General features: G+C 64.9%; 3 protein-coding genes and 1 long non-coding RNA gene across 7 annotated transcripts; 2 read left to right on the top strand and 2 right to left on the bottom strand.

The window, feature by feature from the left end:
- Window positions 1-2,548: 2,548 nt before the first annotated feature.
- PYCR3 (pyrroline-5-carboxylate reductase 3) lies at window positions 2,549-7,873 on the top strand. Its single transcript, XM_039254093.1, has 6 exons — window positions 2,549-2,666; window positions 4,360-4,424; window positions 5,191-5,370; window positions 5,688-5,900; window positions 6,200-6,292; window positions 6,495-7,873. The coding sequence occupies exons 1-6, from the start codon at window positions 2,567-2,569 to the stop codon at window positions 6,675-6,677; spliced, it is 834 nt and encodes a 277-aa protein (XP_039110024.1). The 5' UTR covers window positions 2,549-2,566; the 3' UTR covers window positions 6,678-7,873.
- Window positions 7,874-8,588: 715 nt separating this feature from the next.
- TIGD5 (tigger transposable element derived 5) lies at window positions 8,589-12,791 on the bottom strand. Its single transcript, XM_039254091.1, has one exon. It carries the CDS (start codon window positions 12,789-12,791, stop codon window positions 10,842-10,844), a length of 1,950 nt encoding a protein of 649 aa, XP_039110022.1. The 3' UTR covers window positions 8,589-10,841.
- Window positions 12,792-13,253: 462 nt separating this feature from the next.
- Window positions 13,254-26,574, top strand: EEF1D (eukaryotic translation elongation factor 1 delta). Of its 4 annotated transcripts, XM_039254064.1 has the most exons (9): window positions 19,005-19,008; window positions 19,316-20,418; window positions 21,975-22,098; window positions 22,296-22,367; window positions 25,421-25,520; window positions 25,597-25,697; window positions 25,823-26,041; window positions 26,175-26,369; window positions 26,480-26,574. In XM_039254064.1, the coding sequence occupies exons 2-9, from the start codon at window positions 19,316-19,318 to the stop codon at window positions 26,516-26,518; spliced, it is 1,953 nt and encodes a 650-aa protein (XP_039109995.1). In that variant the 5' UTR covers window positions 19,005-19,008; the 3' UTR covers window positions 26,519-26,574. The 4 variants fall into 4 exon arrangements, with proteins under 4 accessions (XP_039109996.1, XP_039109997.1, XP_039109995.1 ...); XM_039254065.1 differs by lacking the exons at window positions 19,005-19,008; window positions 19,316-20,418 and adding an exon at window positions 13,254-13,364; XM_039254066.1 differs by lacking the exons at window positions 19,005-19,008; window positions 19,316-20,418 and adding an exon at window positions 13,603-13,847.
- On the bottom strand, window positions 15,546-16,241 carry LOC120246517. Its single transcript, XR_005532071.1, has 3 exons — window positions 16,210-16,241; window positions 15,900-16,075; window positions 15,546-15,613 (listed from the first exon to the last, which is right to left on the bottom strand). It is a non-coding gene; the product is annotated as an uncharacterized LOC120246517 (long non-coding RNA).
- Window positions 26,575-27,864: the final 1,290 nt, after the last annotated feature.

Genomic DNA, 27,864 nt, shown 5'->3' with positions numbered 1-27,864 from the left:
GGGGAGCAGCTCAGACCTCCCCATTCTCAGCGGGATACAGCAGGGGCCCCCAGCCAGCTAGTCAGTGCTGGGGTGTGGCCTCAGGAGTGCCCAGCTCCCCATCTCAAAAGCCCTCAGTACTGCCCAGCCCGGGACCCAGACACCTTCCCTGGCTTTGGGCCCGTCTCCTTTCAGGTCCCCTTTCTCCTGGGTCACCCTTTACCATCCCCGTGCTGGTGGCTCCCAGCTTTGTCCTGACCCCAGATGTGCCTGCCATGTTAACTCCTCCCTCTGTTCAGGCAGCGTTGGCCGTCTTCTCAGGGCCAGGCACCACCCCCCCACCTCTGTTCTTGTACCCAGCTGGCCTTTCATGGCCCGGGTCCCCCCCCTTTCTCCAGCAGGCGGTGGTGCTTGTCCCCCAGGGCTCTGCTGGGGGCTGGCCCAGGACCCTCACATCAGTGCCTCCCCACCTTTTAGGCCTCGGGTGAGGTGCTCCTCTGAGCGCCCCTCTGCTGTGGGACTCCCATGTGCGCGTCTGGGGGCACCCGGGAGCCTCCCCCTCCCCCCAGGGCTTGGGCTCTAGGACGTGGGTCAGCCCTGTATTCCCTGGGCTCCGGCCCTTGTGGATGAGGAAGGCTCTGCTCAGGGCTTCCGGGAGGGGGTGGTGCCTGAGACGGAGCTTGAGGCAGCCACGTGAGATCGTATAGCAGGAGGCCCAGCAGAGCAGAGACCCGGACACACCCGGCAGCCTGGTGGCTGCATGTCCTGAGCCGTCCTCCATACTGTCCTGTGCGTGCACACGTCACAGGCTGCGTGTCCAGCCAGGACGCAAGTCCTCGAAGCAGAGGTTCCTCTCCAGTCTGTGGCCCGGTGGCTGTCCTCAGAGCAGGGTCTACACACCACAGGGTCCACACACAAGGACAAGACGATTTCATCCTTGAAGCGTTTAGAATATGTCAAAGTAGAGGTTAGAGTAACCAAACATTTTTTAAAAATTGTATATATTTTAGAGAGAGAGCATGTGTGCAGGAAGGGGCAGAAGGAGAGAGAAAGAATCTCGGGCAGGCTGCATGCTAGGTGCGGAGCCCCATCCCATGGCCTGGGATCACCACCCCAGCCAAAACCAAGAGTCAAGCCGAAATCAAGAGTTGGACGCCCAACCAACAAGCGCCCTAAAACATTTTTAAAATGCAATCTTAAGGAAAACTACAATCTTTGCTCTTCAAGCCTTATTTGTCCCATACCAATTAGAGATTACATGCATTTGAGACACCCAGGTGGCTCAGTCAGTTAAGAGCCCAGCTCTTGAGGGGTCCCTGGGTGGCTTAGTCGGTTGAGCGTCTGACTTCAGCTCAGGTCATGATCTCGTGGTTCATGAGTTTGAGCCCTTCATCGGGCTCTGTGCTGACAGCTCAGAGCCTGGAGCCTGCTGCAGATTCTGTGTTTCCCTCACTCCATCCCTTCCCTGCTCGTGCTATGTCTCTCTCTCACAAAATTTAAAAAACAAACAAAAACCCAGATCTCTTGATCTCAACTCAGGTCATGATCTAGGATAGTCACATTGAGTCCTGAGTTGGGCTTTGTGCTGACAGTGCAGAGCCTGCCTGGGATTCTCTCTCTCCTCTCTGCCCCTCCCTCAGGCTCACTCTCAAAAACAAAACAAAACAACACAAAACTTACAAGTACTGCTACCCCTACCCTCTCATCAGTTTCAAACATGGGCCCTGGCGGTCACCAAGCACTCAGTCTCCCCCAGAACCAGCAAGATGGGCCAGGTGTCCGCTGGGGAGCCGGCCCTCAGGAAGACCTCTCCTGCCTTATCGCGGTACCTGCGAGGCCCATGAAGACCAGGATCCGGGCTGGCTGGAGGAACAGACCCCTGCTCACACGTTTCACGGGCATGCTGTCACCTGGAGCCGCTGCAGCTTGGACGGGAGCTGACTACAAGCCCTGCCCAGGCAGCCCTGCCCTGTCCACCCGAGCCCGCTCCCAGGCTCCAAAGAGAACCTGGGCGCCCCCGAGAACGTGGCTGCCGCCCAGAGAAGCCCGCCTAAGGCTGGCAGGGCTCCACCCCCAGCTCCTCACGTCCTGATGGCGGGCCAGGGTCCGGACCCGGCCTGCCCGGGCCCTTCGTCGGGGTCAGGGTTGGTGCTTGCCCCTGGAAGCTGGTCGGTCCGGCGGTCACCAGCCGGTGGGTTCCCGGACTCTGCGGCGTCCCCACGAGGGACGCCCACCACGCACGCTCCAGCGCACAGACCTTCGGGAGGATTCAGAGGATCCCCACCCTTTCGACCCTTCGCCGTTGAACCGAGTCTCTCAAGCTCCGATCGGAATCTGGTCGCCACCAGGCGCCCACCCAGCATCCAGCCGCGGCGTGCTCGGCCACCTCCGCAGGCGAGTAACTCGTGCCGGAAGCGCCGCCGCGCGGGAGAAGCCCGGACTCGAGGCTCCGCAAGCATTCCCGGAAGGGAGTGGGCGGAGCGTGAAGTCCCGGCAGCCAATGGACAAGGGCATGGGCGTGGAGGCGTAGCCCATTGGTGGGGCCGAGAGCGTGGGGCGGGGCAAAGCCTGGCGGGGAGGTGGAGAGATGGCGGCCGTGGCGGCGCCGCGGCAGGACCCGTTACGCGTGGGCTTCGTGGGCGCCGGGCGTATGGCTGAGGCCCTCGCGCAGGGCTTCATCCGAGCAGGTGGGGCGCCGCGGGCGTGGGGGCGCGTGGGTCCCCGGGCCTGGGGCCCGTGTGCGAGGGGAGGGCTGCCCTGCGCGGAGGAATGTGCGCCGCGGGGCGCCTGGGGCGGCCGCGGGGCCGCGTGGGGGCGGGGGGCGCGGGCGGGGGGCGCGCCCTGCCCCTGGGGACCCGCGGCGCACGGCAGGCACGGCTGTGCGTGCGAGGCTTAGCGTGGGTCGTCCCCGCACTGGCCATAGGCCACCCGCCACGGAAATGTGGATGGTCCGCGTTGAGACGTGCTGTGAGTTTATAGGTTAAAACCTGCGTCGAGTCTGAAGATTTAGCAGACACAGAAAGAGAAAGTAACGTACTTGGATAACTTTTAATGCTGTTTAAAACCAACATTTTGCATGATAGCATATTCTTTATATCGTGCTAAGTAAAATATATTCCAATTAGCTGCATTGTCATGTTACATTCAACTTTTTTCAAATAATTCAACTTTTCCCTTTACGTGTTTAATGTGACTGCTGGAAGGTGCAGAGCTCCTTGTGTGGCTTCAGTGGTGTTTCTCCTGGACAGGGCTCGCTTAGAGCCGGGGTCTCCCACCAACCCCTGGTCTCCTGCCTGGGTCCAGTCGCTTGACCTTTGAGCCTCCTGTTTCCTGTTTGTACGCCGGCTGTGCCCCGGCGGCCCGCGGCGGATTTTCACAGCCTCGCAGCACCATGGGCGTTCGGGGTGGGATAGTTCTCCATCCTTCACATTGTAGGGTGTTTGGCCGCGTCCCTGGCCTCTCCCCACTAGATGTCAGTAGCATCCCCCGTGAGACAGCCAGAACTGTCTCCCGAAGTTGCTGCATGTCCCCTGGGGTTGGGGAGGTGCAGAGACTTCCCTGGCGAGGCACTGGTTTGCAGCAAGGCGTGGCAGTGCTGTCCCAACTTCCTCCCCGGAGTTTAGAAACCTTTATGTGTAGATTACAGGCTGGGTTTCTGCCTTCAGCCACAGTCAAGGCTGTGTCAGAATCATCAGAAAATACTTTCCTCCAAAAGTCTCAAGTGTTTTACCTGTAAAACCTGCCAGCATCTCCTTCCTCCCAGGGTGGCACAGATTCTGCGTTGAGCACGGGACTGGTGGGAATGCTTGTCACCGTCTGGACTGATGGGCTGTGTGTCCCGGTGGGGTGCGCTTCCGCCCTGTTAGGCCTTACAGAGATGTCGCCTCCTCAGCCCCGTGCCCGACAAGTGCAGACGATGTCCGTCAGATGGGCACCTAGCCTCTGCTTGGATGTCCAGCACCGGTACACCCCCCACATCCAAGGAAGCTTGGCACTGTTGGGCCTCCCTACCCACCGTGCCCCCCTCCTCCCCGGCCTTCCTGTCCCTGGAAGCCTAGGCCCCTGCGGTCCGTGTCCTTGTCAGACTAGGCAGCTCCTGGGCCCGGTGTCTAGCGGGGCCTGCGGACGCAGCAGCAGGCGGGTGGTGGAGACTGACTGACTGACCCCCAGAATGGACGGGGTCAACTAGTCCTGGCTGAATGGAGCGCCCCTGCCACGCACTTCGGTTCTTACAGAGTCTCAGACAGCCAGTGGCCAGGATGGCGCAGGCACAGCTGAGCGTGAGAGGCCCCCCGGTGGGGGGCAGGCCAGGTTGGCTCCTCTGCCTCCCGTCCACCCCACCTCCTCACGGGCCCTTCTGCTTTTTGCCTCTCTCTCCAGGAAAGGTCGAAGCTCAGCACGTGCTGGCCAGCGCACCAAGTGACAGGAACCTTTGCCATTTCCAGGTGAGCTGGTCCCCAGCTCTTCTGACTTGAGGCTATTCTGGGGGGGTGGCGGCAGAGCTCATGGGGGCTCTTGGCTCCCGGTCCTCTGAGACACTTCTTGGGGGCAGGGACATGCTGCTTATGTAGCTGAACTTTTGAGACTATCTGGGCTGGGGAAGAGGAGGTCAAGAACGAGAAGTAAGGGGGGCGCCTGGGTGGCTTAGTCGGTTAAGCGTCCGACTTTCGCTTAGGTCATGATCTCGCGGTTCGTGGGTTCGAGCCCCGCGTCGGGCTCTGTGCTGACTGCCAGCTCAGAGCCTGGAGCCTGCTTCAGTCTGTGACTCCCTCTCCCCCTCTGACCCTACCCTGCTCACGCTGTTTCTCTCTCTCCTAGAAATAAATAAAAATATTAAAAAAAAAAAAAAAAAAAAAAAAGAACGAGAAGTAAGGTCAAGGTTGTGGAGGGCAAGGACAGAGTAGAGGGGGGTGTGCATGTGCACGCGTGTACCTGTGTTGGGGTGGGCAGAGATGGTCGTGAGCACCCACTGGGTCAGAGGGCGTGAGGAGTGCTGGCATCAGCGAGGCCCGTGGGGTGCAGGTTGGGTCCTGAGCAAGAACGGGTGGTCTGGGTGAGCCTTGGGCATTGGGAGTGGGGTGCTGCAGGCATCTGCAATGGGAGAGTCCACGGGGACCCCTGGGGATGTAAAGTGGCGCCCAGCAGGAAGGACCACGGTCTGGGAGGCTGCCCCGCTTCACCCCAGCCATGATCCCGCTGTCCCCACTGCAGGCTCTGGGCTGCCAGATCACTCACTCCAACCAGGAGGTTGTGCGGAACTGCCAGCTGGTCTTCTTTGCCACCAAGCCCCGTGTCCTGCCCACTGTCCTGGCAGAGGTGGCCCCTGTGGTAACCCCTGAGCACATCTTGGTGTCTGTGGCTGCTGGGGTCTCTCTGAGTGCCCTGGAGGAGGTGAGGGGGGGGTAAACAGGAGCTGAGTCTTTGCCCCCAGAGTCATTCTGCTGGCCAGGCTCTGCTCCCCACCCCTTGCCGTCTGGGACTGGTGCCAGCCTGACTCCAGCCCTTTAGAAAGGCGGGGTGCGTGAGACAGGAGACACGCGGCCTCCCAAACAGCCCGAACAGGGGCCGGGGGGCCCGGGGGCTGAGGGTCTTGGGGTTCGGGCACTGCTCCCCGGACCCGGCGGGGGAGTCCACCGCTGGCAGAGGCGCGGGCCTGCCTGGCAGGGCCGATCGCACGTGTTCCCTGACCCCCGCTTCTCTCTGGCCAGCTGCTGCCCCCGGCCACGCGGTTGCTGCGGATCTCCCCCAACCTGCCCTGCATGGTTCAGGAGGGCGCTATGGTGATGGCCCGGGGCCGCCACGCTGGAGGCAGCGACGCCCAGCTCGTGCACACCCTGCTGGAGGCCTGTGGGCAGTGCGAGGAGGTGCCCGAGGCCCACGTGGACATCCACACCGGCCTCAGTGGCAGCGGCGTGGCCTTCGTGAGTGTTGTCTCCTCCCCTGTGCCCCAGGCCAGCTCTTGACAGGGCGGACCCTTTTCTAGTCCCTGCAGTGACCCCTGCCTTTGGGATCAGATGGCTTGGCTCCGAGCTGCCGGTACCTCTGGTCTCCCCCGCCTCTGAGGCGCAGGAGTGCTCCCGTCAGATCCCTGGGCTCAGGCCTCAGACCTCGTTCCCGCTCTGGTGGCCAGTGCTTTGGGCCTTGCTCCTGAAGGTTCCAAGCTTTCTCTAGACTGGGTGCGTCATCCAGGAGATGCCAACTTTGAAACCCGTTGCTACAGGTGTGTACCTTCTCCGAGGCCCTGGCCGAAGGTGCCATCAAGATGGGCATGCCCAGCGGCCTGGCCCACCGCATTGCTGCCCAGACCCTGCTGGTGAGTGAGGGCAGCCCCCGGCTCCATGTGAAAGGGCCGGGCCGGTGTGTCTGCCGAGCAGCGGGAAGGGAGACAGCAGGCCTGGGGACCTGAGTCAGGGCCAGGGGGGCGGGGTGGGGTGAGGGCAGGCTACACAGTGGGACTGAGCTGGAGGAGCGGCTGCCCGCCTCCCTCGAGTCACTGCCGTCTCCCGTCTCCCCAGGGCACAGCCAAGTTGCTGCTGCAGAAGGGGCAGCACCCGGCCCAGCTGCGGACAGACGTGTGCACGCCGGGCGGCACCACCATCTACGGGCTCCACGCCCTGGAGCAGGGTGGACTGCGGGCAGCCACCATGAGTGCCGTGGAGGCCGCCACCTGCCGGGCCAGGGAGTTCAGCAGGAAGTAGGGAAGGGGCCCTGGACGTGGCTGTCCCCAGGCCCTCCTTCCCTGCCCCTTCCCGGGCACTGCAGCCCTCCCTCCCGGCAGGAGCCTCCTGGGCTGCCCCTGTCTCCACATGAGGAAACGAGGACAGGACTGGAGGGGTTCACAGGCGGAGGATCCCCCCATCTGTAGGAACCCCCCCCCCCACCGTGGGGCAGAGAGCACTGTGGCGGTGGCCCCCTTCATGGGTGACCTGGGTTCTGAGGTCCTGAGCATTGGGATGAGGTTGGCTGGCTGGTTGAGGCAGGAGATGAGAAGCCTGGTGGGCCCTTCTAGCAGCTGTGTAACTGCCGCCAGCTGGGAGGGGTGGGGGTGACACACAGACTGCACAAGAGACCTGCTGCCCTCAGCGAAGCCAGCCACAGTGTCCTGTCCCCGAGTTGACCTGCCATTAGGTGGGGCCACCCACAGGGAGCTGGGCCCCGACCAGCCCCCAAGAAGAGAATGGGGCTGGGTGCCCTTGCCCTGGCTGAGGAGGAGCTGCACCCAGGCCCTTCCCTTGGGGAGCCCCCTGCAGGCCAGCCACAGTGCTCCAGCCAGCAGCAGGCCAGGGCGGTCTGGGAGGGCGGGCCCAGCCAGCTGCGGGACGGAGACTCGGCTTCAGCTGGCCGTGGGCCCCCCGCCCCAGCGGAGCTCCCGGCAAGCGGCAGGATCTGGGTGATCAGGCAGCAGGGTCTGGGTGATTGCACCAGTGACCCCTCCCTGGGCTGTCCTGGAGGGTCGCGTGGCCTGGCCTCTGACTGCAGGACATGGCTCTTCTGCGTGTCCCTGAATGGAGCAGCCAGCAGGAGCCAGGAACTCGGGGTCCCAAACTGAGGCTGTGGGACCTCTGGGTGGAGGCCGGGCTGCCTGCAGTTCTCCTACTGCCCCCCCTCGCCCCCCCCCGGGAGTGCTGGAGCGCCCCTCCCCTCCCCCAGTGGCCTCCTGACACTGCGCCAGCCACCAGGTGGAGCTGGCCAGCTCTGCCACCTGCCAGCTGAGACGAAGCAGATCGGTCCTGCCTGTAGGTGGCTGATGGCGCCCCCCCCCCCCCGCAGAGCCTGTCCTGCTCCCACTTCTCACCCCCAAACCTGCCAACCCCCGCCTGTTAGGAGGGCCAGCCTGAGGCCATTTCCACACCCCACTTCTCTGAGATGGGAATAAAGACGCCACGGTCCTGGAGCACTGAGTGACAGGCGCTTAGGCTGATCCAGCCGGGTTCCAAGGGCCTAGACGTCGCTTGGGACATGGGGTTGTTGGGAGCTGGTAGAATGCAGGTGGCCTGGGGGTAGAGGCTGTTGGTCACCGTCCTCGGAAAGCTCTGGCCAGGTGGGATCACTGGCTTCCTGACAGCCCGGCCTCACCCTCCGTGGTGTGTGGTGGGTTCTGACGGCACATCTTCCCACACAGGCCCTGAGGACCGGGGGGGTTGGCACCTCTGACCAGCCCTGCCACTCACAGGCCACTCGCTGAATGAGCGGCGTCTCTGTGAGCCCCAGCCTGGCTGGCCAGGCAGCCTTGCCCCAGATGGTGACGACCCTGGACGGGACAGGAATCGAGAGTGACTGGGGGTCGGGGCCACAGCCCGGCCATTGGCACAGCTCTGCTTCTACCACAGGCTAACGGTAGTTTTTCAAGAGACTGGTGGGTCCAGTTTCTCCTTTCATCAGTTCTCCCATCCCCCCCCCCCTGGTGTTCTAGATACAAGCATCAGATCAAAACTTACAAAAATAAGACTTTTAGAGGTACCTGGCTGGCTCAGTCCTAGAGAATGAAACTCTTGCTCCTTGGGGTTAGGAGCTCAACCCCCATGTTTGGTGTAGAGGTTACTTCAAAAAATGAAGTATAACCCAAATTCAAAAATATATATTAAAAGACTTTAGAACAAGGATGCACGTGAAGTTGACATGAACCTTTATTATGAAGTTCACTGGGCTGACTGGGTGAACTCCACCATCAGCAAGGACTGGTGTGAAGAGGCTCAACAGGGTGTGCACCCCGTAAGCCCATGGTCCCCTCAAGGACACGCCTCTGGAGACCAGCCTCGCCTGGGGACACCATTATCTGAGGACAGGCAGTGCCCAGTGTCCTTCCTAGGGCTCCCCACAGCAGTCCTGACCCACACTGGGGCGCGCAGCATGGGCTGGGTCCCTGGTCCCCTCAGCTTGCAGGTGCTCTGTCCCCTCCCCACATGCCGACGTTGCACCTGCAGCCCACCTCGTGTCGGGGTCCCCTCCCAAGCACATAGCCCCCTCGGGCATCTCAGATGGGCTCCCTCTGATTGGCGCAACGTGGGCTCATCCCCCAAAAACATGCCAAGTGTGGCTTTAGCAGAAGGCGGGTGCTCACCTTCTCAGTGCCTCCCCTCTCCAGCCTGCTGCCATGCCCACCAGATGCCCCAACCAGGACCCTGCCCAGCATCTGCTTTCTGGGAGAGCAGCAACCTTTGCCATTCTCCTGCAGACACTCCCTGGAGCCCCAGGTGCACCCTTGCCTAGCGCCCATGCAGGCCCCGAGATCGGCCTTTCCAGAAACCCCTGTGGCAGGCTGGCCGTTGCGGCCAAGGGCTCCCAGCCCTGTGTCCCTGAGTTGCCATCAGGTGGTATAAGACTTCCTGAAGCCCCATGCCAGCTGCCTGGGTTAGTCCCGGGGCCACCATCGCCGGCTACAGGCTCCTCCAGGGGTGCAGGCTTGAGAAGGGCAAGTGGAGGTGCCAGCTGGGCCCCAGTTGGAGGCTGGTGCCCTCGGACTGTGACCAAGCCCTGCTTCCAGATTCTCCACTTCTCCCCTCAGCTCTCAGATGTGAGATCTCTGCATGTGACATGCACGCACACTGTCCGACTGAGGGCAGCTCCGAGGAGCAGCTTATGTCCTCGGACTTGTGGGGAAGCTGCTCCAGGGGCTCCCTCCTGCCAGCGCGCTGCCTGTCTACAGCCTCTGCAGTGCTGGTGGGGGGGGGGGGCGGTGCAGGCCGTGACCCGGCCCTCCTGCCCTGCACGGGGCTCTGGGCAGCAGCTTTCCAGACAGTCCCCAGAGCCCCTGGGCACCTCCGGGGCCCAGACCTCCGGCAGACTCCGGGCCTGGGCTGGGCAGTGACACACGAGCACTTGCCTCCCTCTCTCTAACTGGGCCACCCGGAAGCCCAGATCCTGGGGCCATGGGATGCCGCGCCTCTGCCACCCCCTCGGCAGTGGGAGGGATGGACGCCTTGAAGGACACTAAGGCACTGTAGGGTCGTCCTGGTGTGGCTGTCAGGGCCACAGGCCCGCGCCGGGCAGGTGGCGTGGCTCCGGGCTCCAGGGCTGACAGAGTGGCCTGTGGCTGGTCTGGGGAGCTCATTCAGTCATTGGTCAAGTCACCAGGACCCAGGGCTAGAAGGTCGCCAACCCCACAGAATGAGAGGGATTTTGGAATGGAATTTTCCTAAGGAAAACTAACAATCCCAGTGGAACGGAAGTCTACACTCATCCAGAACCTCAGGACCCCCAAATGCCTGGGCACTATCTTCCCTTCCCAGTGGAGAGAGCCCACCTCCAAGACGGGCCCCCAGGCTGGGGGGGGGGGAGGGGTGAGACACCACTCTGGCTCCCATGACCGGTATCCGTAAAAATGGACCTAATGTGGTAAAAACCAAAACTGAGTGGTGTGCTTCAGCACGGGGATGATCGCACGGCGTGGCACGGGAACCATGAAGCACCAGGGTTCCAGATGACAGGAGTACTGGACCCTCGTCCGGGGCCTGTGACGGGCCACCGGGGTTGAGGGCAGGAGGTACGGCCGGGCACGGGGCTGACGATCTCAGCCCCACAAAGGCCGGGGCGGGAATGCCGACAGCTGCTCTGCTAAGTGCGCTGTGTCGTGTGCGCGGCAAGGGAGCCGGCGAGAACCACAGACCCACGAGCTTGCTTACCCAGGGAGGAGGCGTCTGAGCCCGAGGCCTCTCTTCTAGCGCCCCCTCAGGAGGATGGGGGCCAGTGGAGCAGGAACAGAGCCCCTCCACGCTGGCCTGTGCTGGGCTCCTTGGAACCCCCTGGGCCGTGGGGGGGCCACCCCTGGGGAGGGAAGGAGGGAAGACGGAAAGCCTGTGTGCACCCTCTCCCTCCAAGTGCAGCAGCAAAACAGCCACTGGGGGGCCACGGGGCTGGCGTGTTCACACCCCGTCCTCGGGGACTGCGGGAGAGGGACCAATGCCCCCCAGCCTCCGGGCCACGCTGATGAGTGAGCGCAGCTGCACCAGCTTCGGTGGCCCCACCTCCCGGGGGTCCTGGTTCTCCAGCCACCGAAGAGCAGTCTCCAGGCCCCGGACAGCCTCCCCGGCAGTGGGCACGGCGGCCTCCTCCTCCTCCTCCCCACCCCCCACGGCAAAGGGTAGGCTGGCGGGGGGTGGAGGGGCAGCAGGGGCCAGCACCGGGGGCCGGCCAGGGCCTGCCTCCTCTCTGCAGCTGTCAGGCAGCCCCCCATCGTCGTCCAGATGCAGCCACTTGGCCACCTCCTCGGGCGCCAGGCGCTTGTAGGCCAGGGCCGCCAGGTGCGTGAGGTCGCTGAGCACCCGGCTGTGCTCCGCCGCCTCCTCGGCCTGGCCGGCCGGCTGCCCAACACACTCCTCGGGGGGCCGGGGCTCGAAGGCCGCCCGCAAGCCGAGAAGCCAGCACCGTTCAATGCTGCCGGCCTGCACCAGGTCCCAGGAGAGGCCGGCCAGGTACAGCATGTCCTTGAGCATGAAGCTGCGCATGAAGTCGAGCGGGGAGCCCCCCGCACAAGACACAGCTAGCCGCAAGAGCTCCCGCTTGTACAGCTGCTTGAAGGCGGCCACCACTCCCTGCTCCAGGGGGGCAGGGATGTGTGCCCGGCTATTGCCCTTGGACAGGAACAGCACCCGCACAGCGCCGTCTGGGGTCTGCAGCTCTTCCGGGGAGCTGAGGGGCTCGGGCCGACACCGCCTGAGGGCCTCCTCGCTCTCCTCCAGGGCCGGCGTCCGGGCAGCCGGGCTGGGGCAGGGCGGGTGGGCCACCAGCAGCACCGCCCTCTGCTGCAGGCAGCTGCGGCGCAGGTAGCGCCTCACGCCGGGGACGAACTCCTCGAAGAACCAGCCGCGCAGCAGCGGGCGACTGAGCCAGGCGTCCGGGCTGTAGCGGTAGGAGGCTGGGAACCTGTCCTGGCTGTGGTGGCGCAGGCTGGGCGGGTCTGGCAGCTGCCCGATGACCAGCGGCTTCAGCTTGTGGCTGCCGGTCAGGTTGGCGGCCAGCAGCACCGTCACCCGGTCGCCCCGCCAGCGGCGGCCGCAGCCCCCCGCGCCGGGGTCTCCCGCGCCCAGGGGCGCGGCCTGCTCCGGAAGCAGCTTCCAGTAGAGGCCAGTGACGTTCGCGTTGTAGATCTGCTCGTCTCCATAGCCGCCCTCGGCAGGGGACGGCGGGGCCGGGGCTCGCTCGGGCAAGGGGCCGGGGCTGGGGCCGGGGGGCTGCGCGGGTTCCGGCTTGACGGGCGGGCCGGGCGCGGGGCCCGCGGCCAGAGGCTCGGCCTCGCCATAGATGCGCTGGCTGGAGATGCCGTGGCGCTTCTGCCAGCGCCAGAACCAGCCGTGGCTGGCCTTGAAGGTGCACTCGGGCCCGTAGATCTGGCGCGCGAAGGCCTCGGCCTGCGCCTGGATGAGCGGCCCCGACAGCGGCACGCCGTGCCGGCGCAGCGCCAGGAACCACGAGTAGACGGCGCGGTCGATCTCCTCCTCGTTGGCCAGCCGCATCTTCTTGCGCTGCGTGCCCACCTCGCCGCCCAGCTGCTCCAGGAACCAGCGCAGCTTGGGCTCGTCCTTGAGCCAGCCGCGGAGCGTGCCGCCCGGCACGCCGAAGTCCCGGCACACGCTGGCCTGCCGCTCGCCGCCCTTGACGCGCTCGATGGCCTGCAGCTTGTCCTTGATGGAGTAGGCCTTGCGGAAGGCCATCTTCACGGCCACGCGGGGCCGCGGCCCGGGCGCGGGGGGCGGCGGCCGCGCGGCGGGCGCCGGGGAGGGCGCGGGGAGCCGCGGCGGCTGCGCGGGGCGCCCGGGCCGGGGATGGCGGCCGCGGCGCGGGGATGGGCCGGTCGGGGGACCCGCGGGGTACATGGCGGCGGCGGCGGCGGCGGCGGCGGCGGCGGCGGAGGCGGGGGCACCGGGGCCACACGCCGGCCCGGCCGGCCGCGCGGGGCGGGGCGCTGGGGGCGGGGCCGGCCGGGCCCTCCCCTTTGTCTCTGCAGCTCCGGGGGCGCAGGCGCGCTGGCCCCGCCGCCCAGCCCCGCCCCGCGCGTCACCCGGCCCCGCGCCGCGCCGCCCCGCGCGCCGTCCGGCGCGTGCCGGCTCGGCAGCCCCGCCCCGCCCCGCCCCGGCGAGCCCACTGCGCCCGCGGCGCAGGGGTGCGGACGAGCGGGGGCCCTGTTCGCGGCTGCCAGCTCCGGCTCCTCTGGGAAACTGCGAGCCCCGTGGGGGCCTCCCACTGGCTTCTGTCGTTGCGCCGCGGGGAGCGCCGCGTCGCGCGGGGGCTGTGACGGTCCGGCGGGACCTGAGCGGGGCCGCTCCCCCTGCCGCGGCGCGTGGTGCATCCCGCTGCTTCATTTCCCGTGCGCGGCCGGGGCGCTTCTCCTCTCCTCCGCCGTCGCGCGCCGCGGGCCCTCCTGCTTGGTCGCCGCGTCCTTGGCTGGCGTGAGTACCGCGGCCCGCGCCCCAGGAGCCGCTCGCGCTGCAGAGGGGCCGGGGGTGGGGCGGGCGCCCGGGGCCGCGCCGCCGGGACAGGGGCGCTCGTGCGGCCGGGGGCCCGGCGTGAGGGCGGCGGGGCGAGCGCGGCGCCAGGGGCGGGGCGCGCGGGCCACGTGGCCGGCCTGACCCCCGCTGCGGCCCCGGCTGCGGTCCCGGCGGGAAGGTGGCTGTCGGGAGGCCGGGCGCCACGTGCGCCGTTTGGTCTCGGTTGGTCCCGGGCCTGTTAAGCACCTGCCGCACGCCGGTTCTGGGCCAGCGGGACAGGCTCGGGGGCTCGTGGGACCTTGACGGTTCGTGAGCGCGGGAAAGAATAAGGGGGTGACTGCCGAATGACTCGTAAGAAATTATTGAGGCTCTCTGAGCGCCCGGGAGTCCGGACTTGGATAAGGGTCCCGGCAGGAGGCGACCTTGAAGCCGGTGTCTGTAGGGGTGGGTGACGCCTTTTCGAGAAACGGACACAAGTGGAAATAGGAAGGGAGCCAAAGGGGTGGAGTGGGGTGGGGGCTTCCCAGAATGAAGGGCCACCCTGTAGCAAGAGAAATACTTGTCATGCTAAACCTTGGGGTGATCCCTGCCTGAGGGGGAACACCTCTTTAAATTGACCCTGGCCGGAACCTTCTCTGAGGGCGTGGGCGTGGCCCGGGGTCGGTGCTGACACCCCAGCCTTCTGTGGGTACCCCGAGCCTGGCTGAGCCGCCAGTGAGCGGGCTCAGGAGGGATTCGCGTGTTCCTGTGCCCTGCCCTGTGGACGTGGAATCCCAGGAAACTGTCGTTTTGCAGAGTGACTGGCACCTTAGCTGAGGAGCAGGATCCTCATGTCCCCTGTGTAGGGCAGACAGTGTTCTGGGCCTCATGCCAGTCCTGGGGAGAGCCTGCCACAGGCCAGAGACAACACCCTCTGGAGGATCCCGATGCAGGGCCACCCCCTTAGCTTTGCTCCCGCGAGCAGGGCGAGGCTGCCAGGGGTCAGCACCGGGGGGGGGGGGGGCAGGGGGCAATGGCTTGAACGACGTGTGTGTGAAGAAGCTTCCTTGCAGTGTGTGTGAATTTAAAGATTGACCAGAAAAACATTTCCAGCACGCTGTGCACTGGTGTCGTGTCTTGGGGCTCCACAGGCATGAAGCTGGCAAGAGTGTTGAGCCTTCGCCGTGTGCCGGTATTTTAAGGTGACACGTTTGTGCTCCAAGTGGGTGACAGCATGGCATTGAGGCTCCGCACGGGCGGTGGAGCGAGACACGATCCCCGGCTCTTCAGCTCCCTGACCCTCGGGCTCCTGTCCTCCTCTGTGAGGCCCGTGTGCACAGAAGGGTCGAGGAAGCATGTGTGGTCCTGGGGTCACCCCGAGGGAAGGGGGCACAGGGGCTTGGCTGGGGGCACAGCTTAGACAGACCCGGCAGGCTGTGGCATCTGAGGCGCGGGCACTGTTGAACCTGCCCAGGGTGACGAGGGCAGCTGCGGCGTGAGCCGGGAATCTGAGGGCGTGGGGTCCCCTTTCAGCCGCCAGGACAGGCCGGTACTTGTCAGTGGGGCTGCCATCAGGGGTGAGAGGTCAGGAAGCACGTGGGTAAGAGTTCTGGCTGTGGAGTCTCCCCTGCAAGGGGCAAGTGGCATCGCCCTGGTACGTGTCACCATGCGTGGGCAGCCGCGCCCTTCGGCCCAGGGAGCGCTGTGTGTGCCCCCCTTCGGTGACCCACGTCCCAGGTGTCCCAGCGCCCTCGGATGCTGCATGTACAGCAGGTTTTGTTGCGAGGAAGAGGGAGCTGGCCTGCAGACCCCGCCCCCCGTACACCCCCTGTCCGTTCCCGCTTCCACCAGAAGGGGGCCAGGTCTTTGCCCCCTGGGTGGACACCTGGAGGGCTGGTGTGTCTGTGTGTCTGCGATGTGGTGGTGTCCAGGGGAGGGTGTGGAGGGCGGAGCTTGGGGAGAGGCTGACCCTTCCGAAGAAACCTACCCCATTCTGCCAGGCCCCGAGAGACTTCCAGGCCCCTGGCACCTTGGTGGGCACAGCCCTGCCGGGGGCCACATCCTCGCTGTCCAGGCTGTCTAGCCAGAGGTGCGCTATGGGGTTGCTGCCGGGGCTGCTGTGAGAACTGCCCTCCCAGCTCATGTGCCCAGCTGGGACGGATGCAGGGGAGGGGTCGTCTGTGGCCAGGACCAGCTCCCACGTGGGGCGCCTTCGCAACGGTCCCTGGTGGCTGGGTAGAGTGTGGCCCCCAAGAACCCTGGGCAGCTCACGGGGACAGTACCCCCTCCCATGGGAGAGGTCAGCCTACCTGCGGCACTGGGGCTGGGCCTCTGTGGGCGGCCCAGCTCTGTGCCCTGTGGGCGAGCGAGCCAGCAGATGCTGGTGGAGGGCGGGGGGACACCTGAGGCCCCTTCCTCCTGGCTCCTTGCTCTGGTGTTCTGGGGCATTGTTCCTCATGCTTCCTGGAGCCAGTGTTGTGGCGAGAGGCGGGTCCCCGCTGTGTGGCTTAAACTCACATTTGCTTTTTCACCAGAAGAGACGGGTATTCAGTTCATCAGGTCCTCGGGGAACATGAGCACTCCCAGAGACCAGGGAGATTGAGGCAGCAGGGGTGGGGGGCGCTCCGCTGGCTGTCCTGGGAGACGGAGGGGCCGGGGGCAGGAGAACCCTGCTGCCTGGTCCTGCAGGGAGTCTGGAGGGGGCCATGGGGGGAGAGCTGTCACCACAGCGGCCGCAGGTAGGCTGCCCGGGACGTACCGTGTGCTCCTGAGGGACAGCTGCCTCCCCCGTGCCTGTGTCCTTGCATCAGCTGCACCCACAAGGCACCTTGGGTGTCCCTGGCAGTGACTTGCTACTGCTGCCGTCCTTGCTGGAGCGTGGGGTAGACGCAGGAGTGAAGGGGCCTGCCTGGCAGATCTCCAGGGTTCTGGTGATGGAGCCACTGGGGGACCCCGGGGCAAGGCAGGCGGGTCCTGCGTGCGGCGCCCAGCGGGCTTTCTGAGTCGGCTCCAGGACTGTTACCTCTGTTGGATTTGAGGGGGGGAGGTACTTAGTGTTTCTGACCCGATTTCCCATCTGTGAAGGACTAAAAGCCCTGTCCTGTGCGCACCGCGGGGACTTTGTGTCTTTGTTCAGGGCCGGGGTGACGGCAGCGCCCTGCCCCAGCATGGCCTCCGGGGCTCGGGGGCTGCTGAGCCCCACGTGTGGTCCTTGTTGTCTCGCGCCTTGTCCAGCAGCCTGGATTTAGGGGCAGCATGACAGCGGGGCCCAGGCAGGGATCCCCTTGACAGCTGCAGGTGGCCAGCGAGGCTGTCCTCCCCCCCCCAGAGGGCCTCTGTGGGAGCGTGGGGCTCGGGGGCTCGGATGCGGCCTGCTGGGCCTGCCTGGGCTCCAGCCAACGCGAGCCAGAGGAACTGCTTGTTTCGTGTTGGGGAGGGGGGTGCTGTCCCAAGTGGGTGGACTCGGTCGCCTTCGGGGGTTGGGGGGTGTTTGGTGCCCATCTTCAGTTTGCTCGGCCAAACGCCTCATGCCACTGTCCCAAGCGCCTCTGTGAAGACCTTCCAGCCACTCGTGCTGCCTGACTGCCTCTAACCTTGCTGCTTTCTCTCCATGCCGTCCTAGGAGACCGGAGTGAAAGTAAGTACCCACCTGCCCCGTGCCCAGCGTTCCCTTCACCTCAGCCAGGGAGCCCCTGCTCCACAGTGCACGAGGCACCTCAGCCCCCACGCAAGGCCCGGCCTGGCCAGGCTGCCAGGCCTCGGTTTCCTGTGGGCAGCACAGAGCAGCTGGATTTGCTGGCTTCGGGCTGTGATCCCGCCGGGCAGGATCTCCATGCGTCCCTGGGCTGAGCCAGTTTGTGCCTGTGGGGGGGGCACCCCCTGAGCCAGGTGCCCCCCCCATCCCCGCCTCCTGGCAGATGCAGCCAGGCACCAGGCCCCTCCCCCCGCAGGCCGCACCCCTTGTTCTCGAGAGGTCTTCAGAAGCAGTTTCCCTCCCCTGAGGTGCGGCCCCCAGAGCTCTGAGCAGAACCTGATCTGATGTCAGGAGACCAGCACCGCTTTTAGGCCCAGCGGGTCCAGCAGGGCTTCACCGCCCCCCCCAGCAGGGGGTCAGCCTAGCTGGTGGAGCTCAAGGGGCCGAACCAACCTAGCCGTGGGCTGCTCTGCTGAGGGTCTGCTGGGGGCTTGTTGCCAGAAAGGTTGAAGGGTAGACAGGCCCTGCCTGATTGGCCTGCAGTCCCCTCACGGATAGCGGGTGATGTCACAATGCCTCGCCTCTCTGGCACAGGCTCCCCTCCTCTCACCACTGCCTGTGTCCGCCTGGCCTTGGTAAGTACTGCTGCCGGCCTGGCGAGGAAGGCACAGGGCCGCCCGGGGGTCTCTGCAAGGCTGGGGCTTCCATTCTGTGGCCTGTGCCATTAGAGACCCCAGCATGTCCCTTCATGGTACAAGGGAGAATCTTCCCCCACATCTCAGGTGGACATGGGGCTTATACAGCCGACACGTCCCACGGGGCCATTAGAATGAGGTTTCCGTTCTGTTTGAAGGTGTCAGGAAAGGGGTGTCGGTGCTGCCGCAGGTGGTAGGAGAGCTTCCCTCTGGACACCTGGTCTCCTGCCACAGGGCCCAGCAGGGCGCGCCCCAGGGAGGCTGCGCTGACGGAGCCCACGGGAGCAGGGCCCAGCGGCCAGCCTGTGGCTGGACAGAGTCTGCCGGTTACAGCCCTTCCGCTAGCACAGGCCCACGGAGCGTGAGCTCGGACCCTTGGGCACGTCCTAAGAGCAGACGTGGCTACTGGGGCTTTGTGGGCTTGAGCCGTTCCTGGCCAGAGGCCACGGAGGTGGTGGCGGCGGTGGGCAGACCGCTCTATTCAGACTGTGGTTTCCAGACTGGAGGGGACATCACCTCTATTGAAGAGGCTCAGGCTCTTGGCGTGGGCTCATCCACGGTAGCAGGTGGGACACAGAGCTCCCAGCCTGCCTCCCTCCATTCTAGGGATGCGGCCCTGCACTTCAAGCGGTTCCGTGACCAGAGGGCGCCCTAACGTCCCCAGACCCAGAGATTGCCTTGTGGCCTCCTGTATTGCAGGCGCGCCCAGAGGCGGGAGCTGCTCACCCCCCAGGCCACGGGTGGCTGCGGCTGACATGAGAGCCGCCAGCCTCCTTCTCTCAGGTGGTCACTAGCATCTTCCCTGTGTCGCCCCCGATGTGGCCCCTGCAGGGGCAGACACGCCACCCTCTGCTCCCAGCTGCTTCCCCAGAGGCTCACCCTTGTCTGAGACCCTTGGCAGCTCCCGTCGGGAGCGTGCGCGGCTGTGGGCGGTAGGGTGGCCGCGGCAGGCGTACGGCGCCACGGGGCCGACGTGATGGGGCTGGCCTCAGAGACCACCGCGTGCACTTCTAGAAAACGGAAGCACCAGTGCCTTGGTGCCAGATTAATAAAAGCAAAGGATGTCCAGTTAAAATTCTAGACGCGCAGTGAATAATTCTTCAGCCTATAAATGTCTGAAATCCTTCACAGGACGTATTTGTTCCAAGAGTTATTTATTGTTTATATAAAAGTCAAATTAAGTAGGCGCGTTCTGTATTTTATTTAGCAACCCCCCGTGGAGGCTCTGTGGGAGAAGGTGCCTGTGGCTGAAGAAGCCTCTGCACCCCTTGGGGAGCCTGGGTGCATCAGGAAAGATTAGTTTTACAGCTAAAAAGTTGCACGTATACGCACACGCATGCACGTGATTGCTTATTGCTCTACTGAGTCTCCCGTGGACTTGACTTCGGGTTCTTGCTTGTGTCCTCCCGGCACCCCCATCGGGAAGCATCCCCAGGCCCGGCCAGCCCCGAAAGTCAGGCTGAGGAGGGGGGCGGGGCGCCATCCGTGTGGCCCATGGTGTTGCAACTGCCTTCTTGTGCTTGCTTTTTAACGCTGTGCGGAAGATGCGGAGCGGGAGAGCCGCCTGTGCCCTGGAGCCCGTCCGGGAGGACAAGCAGAAGCATGAGGAGGCCGAGTGGCACTTCCACGAGCTCGAGGCCACGCGAGCCGCCGCCACGCAGCAGCTCCTGGCTGGAGCGCCGGCCGCCGTGAACGGGCCGGGACCGGGGCGGGAGGACGCTGAGGACGCCGAGGAGGCCGGCGCCCCTGACGGCGGCAGCAGGAGCGAGCCCGGGAAGGGCCACGACGGGAAGAAGCCCCTGCAGAAGAAGCGGAAGCGCTCGCCCAAGAGCTGGCTCGGCCGGGCCGACCTGGCCCTCGCAGGCCTCTCGGCCGACCACGTGTGGCTGGACAAGCCCGTGTTCGACCGGGCGGAGAGCTCCTATCGCCAGAGGCTGGCGGATGCAGCTGCCCAGGCAGCCCAGCGGGTGACCCTGGTCCCCCGGGGTCCCTGCACCCATGGAAGCCAGGTGGCCTGCCACCATGTGACCTGGGGCATCTGGGTCAACAAGTCTTCCTTCGACCAGGCCGAGCGGGCGTTCGTGGAGTGGTCGCAGGCCTTGCTGTTGGCCGCGGGGGGCGGCGGCAGGCAGGGGGCGTGTGACATGGGCCGGCCGGCAGCCGCCCCCGATCTGGCTCTCCCCCGCCAGCCCGATCCACTGACCGACAGCCAATCCCCGCCGGCTAGTCTGCAGGCGCTGGTGCAGGGGGTGTGGCTGGAGAAGCCCCAGTACGACGCGGCAGAGAGGGGTTTCTACGAGGCCATGTTCGACGGCCACCCCCCCGGGAAGGTGCGCCTGCAGGAGCGAGCCGGCCAGGCCGAGGGCGCCAGGCGGGGCCGCAGAGACCGGCGGGGCCGCAACGCCGTGGGAAGCAAGCGGGTCGGGCCTCGGCGGGTTGACGGGGAGGCCTCCTCTGCCCTGCCCTACTGGTATCTCCTGCACAAAGATGCTGAGGCCCCCTGGCTCAGCAAGCCCACCTATGACAGCGCAGAGTGCCGCCACCATGCCGCTGAGGCCCTGCGCGTGGCCTGGCGCCTCGAAGCCGCGTCCCTGGCTCACCGACCTGGTGCCCGGTCTGGCCCGTCCATGTCCAGCCTGAGACCCAAGTAGGAGAAACCTGCCTCACGGCTTCCCGGCCTGGGCTTCCCTGGGCTGGGGCCCTGGCTGCTCTTCTCCCCGACCCCCTGCCCCCCCTGCCCCGGCGTGGTTCTCCCCAGCACTCCCGGCCCCGGCTACGTCGGATGCAGGGGTGTGTTGGGCAGAGGTCGCTCTCTGGTGTTGGGGCAGCACAGCCGCCAGGCCCGCCTCTGGTGGATCACGGGGGTTGGGGCTGTTGAGGGAGGAAGGAGGTTGGGTTGGCACAGGGCCGACTCTGCCTTGGGTAGGGTTTCCCTTTCTGCTGGGCGGCTCCCAGTGCCCGTGGCTGTGGCAGGGCAGGCAGGGCAGGGTGGTGTTGAAGGCCCCTGGCACGTCCCTCCTGCCCCTTCTGTCTGTCCAGCCCTGCCTCCCACCCCATCATCCCCTCCCGGGCGAGGGGAGTGGCTCGGGCACACGAGCACGTTGTCAGTGGAGTGGCCCGTGTCTGCAGGACCCCTGCTGGACGAGGCTTCCTCGCCTTCGGCCTGGGGGGTCCAGGGCTGGCCCTGGGGCGGTTCCGCGCAGCACCCGCAGTGGCCTGGAGAAGGGTGGCGGTGGGGGGGGAGGCAGGCTGCCAGGCAGACTGCAGGTGCGGCAGCGGGAGGGTCTGGAGTGTGGGTGGCTGTGTGGCGGTCGGGCCCCCGGGGGAGCAGTGACGCCGTGGCCCCACCTGCCCATCAGCAGCCTGTCAGCTCTGCGTGAGGGCTGGCTGTGGGGACCTGCGTGTGGGCGCCCCTGCCAGCAGGGGACCACCGCTGTTCCTGGTGGCCTGGCTGCTCCTGATGGCGGTGCCGGGTGGGTGGAGGAGTCGTGGTGCCTAGCTCCCTTCCTGTCACCAGAGCCACACTTGGTGAGGGGCCCTTGGCACAGAGGGTTGGTGAGATCGGGTCCATTTCTGTCGCCCTTGGTCAGGAAGAGGAGCGGCCATGGCGGGTGGAGGGCGGCCCCCGGTCCAGAGCAGCACTTCTCAAAGTTCCTGGTCTCTGCACCCACAAACGGTTTTTCTTGGGTCTGTCGATTTTTGCGAATTTAGCAATTGAAACAGAAATGCAGGTAGTACTTCGTTCATCAAGAAGTTGATGGCGTGTTAACGTAATGACTTGTTCTTTGAGCGACAGTGTTCTCGTAACAAAAAAATTCAGTGAGCAGAGCCGCCTTATCTGACATTTTTGCAAATCTTTTTAGTGACTTGTTTAATGGGGGCACCTGGTTTGTCACATTTCCTCTGCATTCGGTCTGTTGGTATCATCTGATGGACGTGACCGAGGCTCGCACAGATTCGTGGCTGGAAAAGGAGGACCCGGGGGCCCCCAGGGGCCCCTCCTCACGCTTTGAGAACCACAGGGGCGGGAGCAGGGGTCGGTGGGTTACAGACTTGGCTCGGGCTGTGCCGAGGCCCCTTGTCCCCCACACCCTTGGTGTCTGGGCTCGCGTGAGGCGCTCACGCGGGCCAGGCCTGGAGCCTTCGGGCACACACCACCCCCACCCCCAGCCAGGCCGGCTCAGTCTCGCCTTCCCTTCGCAGCAGGAAAATGGCTACAAACTTCCTAGTGCACGAGAAGATCTGGTTCGACAAGTTCAAATACGACGATGCAGAAAGACGGTTCTACGAGCGGATGAATGGGCCCGTGGCCGGCTCCTCGCGCCAGGTGGGGCTGCCCTCGGGGCACCGGGGGCCCTGGCCGGCGCGGTGGCGTGGGGGGTGGGCAGAGGCCGTTCAGCCCCGGCGGCTCTGCTCTGCTCCGGGGCTGTTGCACAGCTCTCGCTCTCCGTAAGGGTTCCTTTTTTCCCATTAAAGTTCTTTTAACGGAAAGAAAACAAGGGGTTTCTTCTGTACTGTCTGCAGGACGACGGCGCCAGCGTGATCCTCCGTGACATTGCCAGAGCCAGAGAGAACATCCAGAAGTCCCTGGCCGGGGTGAGTGCCTGCAGGCCAGAGAGCACGTTCCCCCCCCCTCCCCCCCCCCGTGCCACCTGACCTCTGCCCCAGTACCATTGCTGATCTTTGGGCCTTAGCAACACTGCCCTCAGGCCAGAGAGCACGCCCACCCCCCCTTACCCCCCCTTACCGACTCCCCTCCCCACCAATACCGCTGCTGATCATTGGGCATTAGGAGTGCCGTTGGGGAGGGGTGTCCAGCATTGCATTCCCGCCACAGAAGCTGATGGCATGCGCGCTGCTTGTGGGCGGTCACCCGGGACTGCCTCCTCCCTCAGGCTAGCTGCTCCGGCGGCGCTGTCCCCAGGCCGGGCCTGGAGGCCTCCTGCGGTGGGGAGGAGTGTGCAAGGCGGCCTCTGGTACCTTTTCCTCCTACTTCCTAGGCCTTGCCTCTGGAGGGATGGGTTCACGGGGTGTGAGTCCCAGTGATAAAATTGGAGGCCCAGAGAGGGGCCGTCCAGGTCCCAGATGGGATCAAGAGGGAGGAAAGCAGGTCCATGTCCCCAGCCTGGCTGGGCAGGTGCTTCTAGGAGACAGACCTGCTGCTATGCCTTCTTAGCCAGCGCAGCCAAGACTTCGTTCTATCTCTGGGACGCACAGCATCCTGGCCTTGACGGTCAAGTGTCAGCAGGCACTGTCCTGTTCTGTTCCTCCTGGAGACGTCAGGACAGACCTTTTTCCTCGTTCTTTCCAATTTCGAGAAACTGCGCGCATTCCTTGGACCGTGGCTTCTAGCCATCAGAGTCATGACGGATGTGACGTCTGCTTCTGTTACATGTCCTCCTCTGCCTCTTGGGAGCGTGGGGCTGGGTGACGATGCCGAGCCCACCCAGATAATCCGGGAGAATGTCCCCATCCCCAGAGCCTTCCCTTCATCACGTGTGCAGAGTCCCTTTGGCCATTTTTTTAGGTCACCTTTTCAGAGGTGTAGGGATGACTGGGTGGGTACGCGGGGGGGCAGGTGTCCCCCTGGGATTGTCACCACTGCTCTCTGCCCAGGGGGCCCTGCTTGATGCTTGCGTTGTACCCTCTGCTTACCTGACGGAGCTCGGGCCAGGCGGCCATGGGGAGGAGGTGACGCAGACCTCTGCCCCCATGCCCGGTGTCTGGGGTGCCAGCGCCCAGGATGCCAGGTGCCGAGCAGCTCTAGAGGTGCTTGGGCCACAGGAAGCCCTCCTCTGGCCCCAGGGCGCCCTGGGGGTGTTGGGGTCGGCCGCTGGCTTCTGGTCCTGGGGAAGCCATGTGGGCCTGCCGGGGGGCTTGGGGGCCCTTTGCTGGGGCTGCTGTAACAAAGCATCACAGACCAAGGGCTTAAATGAAAGACTGTTTGCTAAGTCTGCAGGCTAGAGGTCCAAGGTCAAGGTGTTGGTAGGTTCTGAGGCCTCTCCTGGTTCTCCTTTGTCTTCACATTGTTTTCTGTGTGTTTGTATCCAAACTTCCTTTTATGAGAACACCAGTCGGAGTTCGGGGAACTGTACTGACTTCATTGTAACTGGATTAGTACCGTAAAGACTAGTTTGCAGACAGCAGCCCCTGTTCTGAGTGCGGCACGGACTTCAGTTGCTAACGGACCAGGAAGGGCCTTGCTGACCCAGCCCCGAGGCTTGGGTTTGAGCTGGATAGTGCTCAGCAGACCCTGGGCCTTTAGAACCCAGAGGTTCCTGGGAACCATGCCTGGTGCCAGGGACGGGGTTGGAGATGGGGACGGAAGGGTCTGGATTCCAAACCCTGGCATGTGGGGCTGTCCTCTGAGGCTACGACGTGGCTGGCTCCCTGTGGCCACTGTCACAGGCTAGGATTAGACAGGGTAGCCTAGGTCTGCCTCCTTGAGACTGGGGTTGGGGGGCCTAGACTCTGGCGAACAGGAGGAGGGTGGTCAGGGCCTTGAGGGAACAAGAAGGTCTGGATTTCATCCTTGTCTGATGGAAACTTCTGGAAAATCCTAGTGAGAGTGGCATTGGGAGCTGGGTCCTGGGGAAACAGGTGGAGAGGAGGCCATGTGCCATGTAGTGGCCGCAGCCAAGAGTCGGGCAGGTCCAGCACAGCTCTCCTCTGGCGGGGCAGCGGGGGGCGGTGGTTGGGTTGGTGGTGAACACACGAATTGAGCTGAAAGGAGGGGAGTGAGGTGAGCAAGCCCCACCCCTGGTTCCGGTGCTCTGACCCCGGCCGCGAAGCACCCTGGCCCCCTTTGGCCCGCTCTACTAGGAGCCAGATGAGGGAGCTGGTGGGTCACAGGGGAGAGCATCGCTCTCTGACCTCCAGGGCAGGGAAGCTGGGCAGCTATTTGCCTGTACTTTCTGGGGCCCTTGAGCGTTTCTGTGCTCTGGGGGCACACAGAGCAGAGGCAGCGGCCACGGGGCTTGTTCTGTGGCTGCTAGGCAGGTGGGCCTCAGGTCCAAGGTCGTCTTCATATTTGGACACCGGGAGGGAGGGCAGAGATAGCTGCTATCAGGGAAGGGCCAGGTGCACTCTCTCCTCCCAGGCTGTGCCAGCAGGGCGTGTGACCCGGGTGTGCACTGCCGCCGTGCTAAGGGTCCCTCTGGGTGGTACCGCTGGGTGATAGGGCCTCCCAGTCAGGGAGGAACCAGAGGTTGGCTGGCAGGCAGGTATGGGGCCCCGGGTCACCCAGAGCCTTTCAAGGTCAGGCTTGGTGAGCCAGACGGCAGGCGCGTAGCCCAGGACAGGCAGAATGGCCCGCTATGGAGCGGCCGCCCCCTGCAACATGCACACTCCTTCTGACCCTCCCCCGCCCCCTCCTGCACTGGCCCCTCAGCTGCTCTCCCCCTGCCTTGGCCCAGGCCGCCCCTGGAGCTGGCTGCTTCCTCCCACCCCGGCTGGGGCCGTGGGCTCGGCACTAGCGGGGGCTCCCCCGGGCCCTGTGCCTTCTGCTTGGCGAGGACATGCCGCGCTCCTGCTCACGGCCGGCACTTCTCCCACCTTTCTCGGGGCTCTGGTCCTCAGTGGCCGTGAATGGCGGGGAGACCTTGGAAGCAGACTGGGGCGCCGAGTCTCCCTCTCCCCCTGCCTTGCAGAGCTCAGGCCCCGGGGCCTCCAGTGGACCGGGCGGAGATCACAGTGAGCTCGCCACCCGGATCGCCAGCCTGGAAGTGGAGAACCAGAGCCTGCGAGGCGGTGAGGCCCTGGGCCCAGCGGGTGGGGTGCCCCACCCTGTCCCCGTCGTCTGACCAGCGCCCCCTTTGCTCTGCAGCGGTGCAAGGTCTGCAGCAGGCCGTCTCCAAGCTGGAGGCCCGGCTGAGCGCGCTGGAGAAGAGCTCGCCTGTCCACCGGGCTGCAGCCCCACAGACCCAGGTGAGCACCGTGCTCGGACCAGGGACCCCTGCCTGGGCACATGGGGAGGGGGCAGAGGTGCTGCTGCCCTCCCCCCAGCCCCTTAACCAGGGTGCGAGGCCCTCAGCCTCCCTCCCCTGCGGCAGCACGTGTCCCCCATGCGCCAAGTGGAGCCCCCTGCCAGGAAGACGGCTGCCGCTGCGGAAGACGACGAGGACGACGCCATCGACCTGTTCGGCAGCGATGACGAGGAGGACAAGGAGGCGGCCCGGCTGCGGGCGGAGAGGCTGCGGCAGTACGCCGAGAAGAAGGCCAGGAAGCCTGCGCTGGTGGCCAAGTCCTCCATCCTCCTGGATGTCAAGCCCGTGAGTGGCGCGCCTCTGCCCCTGGCCCTGCCCCGGGGTCCCTGCTGCGCCCGCGGCGGGGGGGGGGGGGGGCAGGGGGCACTCTTGGTGTCTGCAGGCTCCTGACCCAGCCTCTCCGCCCCTTGGCTCCCAGTGGGATGACGAGACGGATATGGCCCAGCTGGAGGCCTGCGTGCGCTCCATCCAGTTAGACGGGCTGACGTGGGGGGGCTCCAAGCTGGTGCCTGTGGGCTATGGCATCCGTAAGCTCCAGATCCAGTGTGTGGTGGAGGACGACAAGGTGGGCACCGACCTGCTGGAGGAGGAGATCACCAAGTTCGAGGAGCACGTGAGTGGGCAGGCCCCCAGGGGAGCCCCAGGCCTGGCAGGGGGCCAGAGGGGTCGGTCTACGGGGACCGGGGCCCCACGTGACCCCTGGCCTCCCCGCCTCCTCCTCAGGTGCAGAGTGTGGACATTGCCGCTTTCAACAAGATCTGAGCCCCAGCGTGGGGCTGGAGTGTGCGAGGCTGCAGCCATTAAAGATTGAGATTCCACCCTGGCTCCTGTCTTGGGCTGGGCTGGGCGGGCGGGCACGTTCAGGGAGTGGCCACGCGCCAGGCCTGTGACTAGGCCTGCGTCTCATTAGTGTCGTGCCTGGACCCCTACGCCCCTGGGCCAGTGCCAGCCTCCCGGTCCTTGGTTTCTCCACAGCATTCTTGTTGTTTTAAGTGTGTTTATTTTGAGGGAGTGGGGGTGAGTAGGGGAGGGACAGAGGGAGACCGAAAATCCCAGGCAGGCTCCACGCTGTCAGCACGGAGTCCAAACCCAAGAACTGAGATCATCACCCGAGCCGACATCAAGAGTCAGGCACTTCCCAACTGAGCCACCCGGGTGCCCCGTGCCCACAGCATTTCGGTGTGTGACCGAACCCCCGTCTGCCCTCCTGTCCTCACGAGTGCCACGTCCGTCCGGTTCAAGCTACTGCGGCAGAAGCAGCACACGTGTCTCCTTCCCTGTGGGGATTGCTGGCCCTCCGAGGCTCAGGAGGCATCTTATCGGCCTTCTCTGGGTTCCCTTCCCAGCCAAGCTGTCCCCATGGGGCCAAAAGTGTCTTCCTGAAACTCTCCAGGGAAGGAAGGTCCCAGTGGCTGACCTGGCCCTGCTTCTGCGATGAGTCATGGGCTCCCCAGGTCTGACCCGTGTGAAACCCTGCCAGCCTCTCCCCACGCCCAGGGTTAGGGTGGGCTGCTTGCCTTACATGCGGCGGCCCCTCCGTCACCAGACACTTGGACCCTGGACAGGCCCATGACTTTTGTTGTTTTTTAACATATATTTCTGAGAGAGAGAGGCAGCGTGAGCAGGGGAGCGGCCGAGAGAGGGGAGGCACAGAATCCGAAGCAGGCTCTAGGCTCTCAGCTGTCAGCACAGAGCCTGACGTGGGGCTCGAACCCATGAACAGTGAGATCAGGACCTGAGCCAAAGTCAGACACTTAACCGACTGAGACACCCGGGCGCCCCTGGACAGGCCCATGGTTAATTGTCCTGTGGAGCTATACCCACTGTCCTGTGAGGGCAGTATTTGGGCCACTGGTGGCTCCTCCCTGGGACTGGTGGCCAGCGTGGCCGGTGAGACCTCCATCCTCAGAGTTGGGGACAAAGGGTGTGGGCTGTGGTGTGGTTAACTTGTGGTCTGAGCCTGTGTCCTGCAGGCACCGAGCCAAAAGGGGGATGGACCAACCTCCTCGACAGTGGGGTCCTGACAGGCTACCCGCTGACCCCTCTGTTCTTGGTCAGCACCACACTGGTTCCTTGAGCCGAATGGTGTGGCACCGCCTTGGTGCTCA

The sequence above is a fragment of the Hyaena hyaena genome, unplaced genomic scaffold (assembly GCF_003009895.1).
Source record: "Hyaena hyaena isolate Hyena2069 unplaced genomic scaffold, ASM300989v1 scaffold_474, whole genome shotgun sequence".
In the NCBI taxonomy this organism is placed as follows: domain Eukaryota; kingdom Metazoa; phylum Chordata; class Mammalia; order Carnivora; family Hyaenidae; genus Hyaena; species Hyaena hyaena.
The sequence above is the reverse complement of the archived record's forward strand: the minus strand, read 5'-3'. Positions and strand labels throughout refer to the sequence as shown.

Bases quoted from the DNA above. Each gene is read 5' to 3' on its own strand.
- EEF1D (XM_039254064.1), top strand. From the start codon at position 19,316: ATGCGGAGCGGGAGAGCCGCCTGTGCCCTGGAGCCCGTCCGGGAGGAC. The intron at 22,368-25,420 runs GTGAGTGCCTGC...CCTGCCTTGCAG, and splicing joins TCCAGAAGTCCCTGGCCGGG to AGCTCAGGCCCCGGGGCCTC. The intron at 26,370-26,479 runs GTGAGTGGGCAG...CCTCCTCCTCAG, and splicing joins TCACCAAGTTCGAGGAGCAC to GTGCAGAGTGTGGACATTGC.
- PYCR3 (XM_039254093.1), top strand. From the start codon at position 2,567: ATGGCGGCCGTGGCGGCGCCGCGGCAGGACCCGTTACGCGTGGGCTTC. The intron at 5,371-5,687 runs GTGAGGGGGGGG...CTCTCTGGCCAG, and splicing joins CTCTGAGTGCCCTGGAGGAG to CTGCTGCCCCCGGCCACGCG. The intron at 5,901-6,199 runs GTGAGTGTTGTC...CCGTTGCTACAG, and splicing joins GTGGCAGCGGCGTGGCCTTC to GTGTGTACCTTCTCCGAGGC.
- TIGD5 (XM_039254091.1), bottom strand. From the start codon at position 12,791: ATGTACCCCGCGGGTCCCCCGACCGGCCCATCCCCGCGCCGCGGCCGC.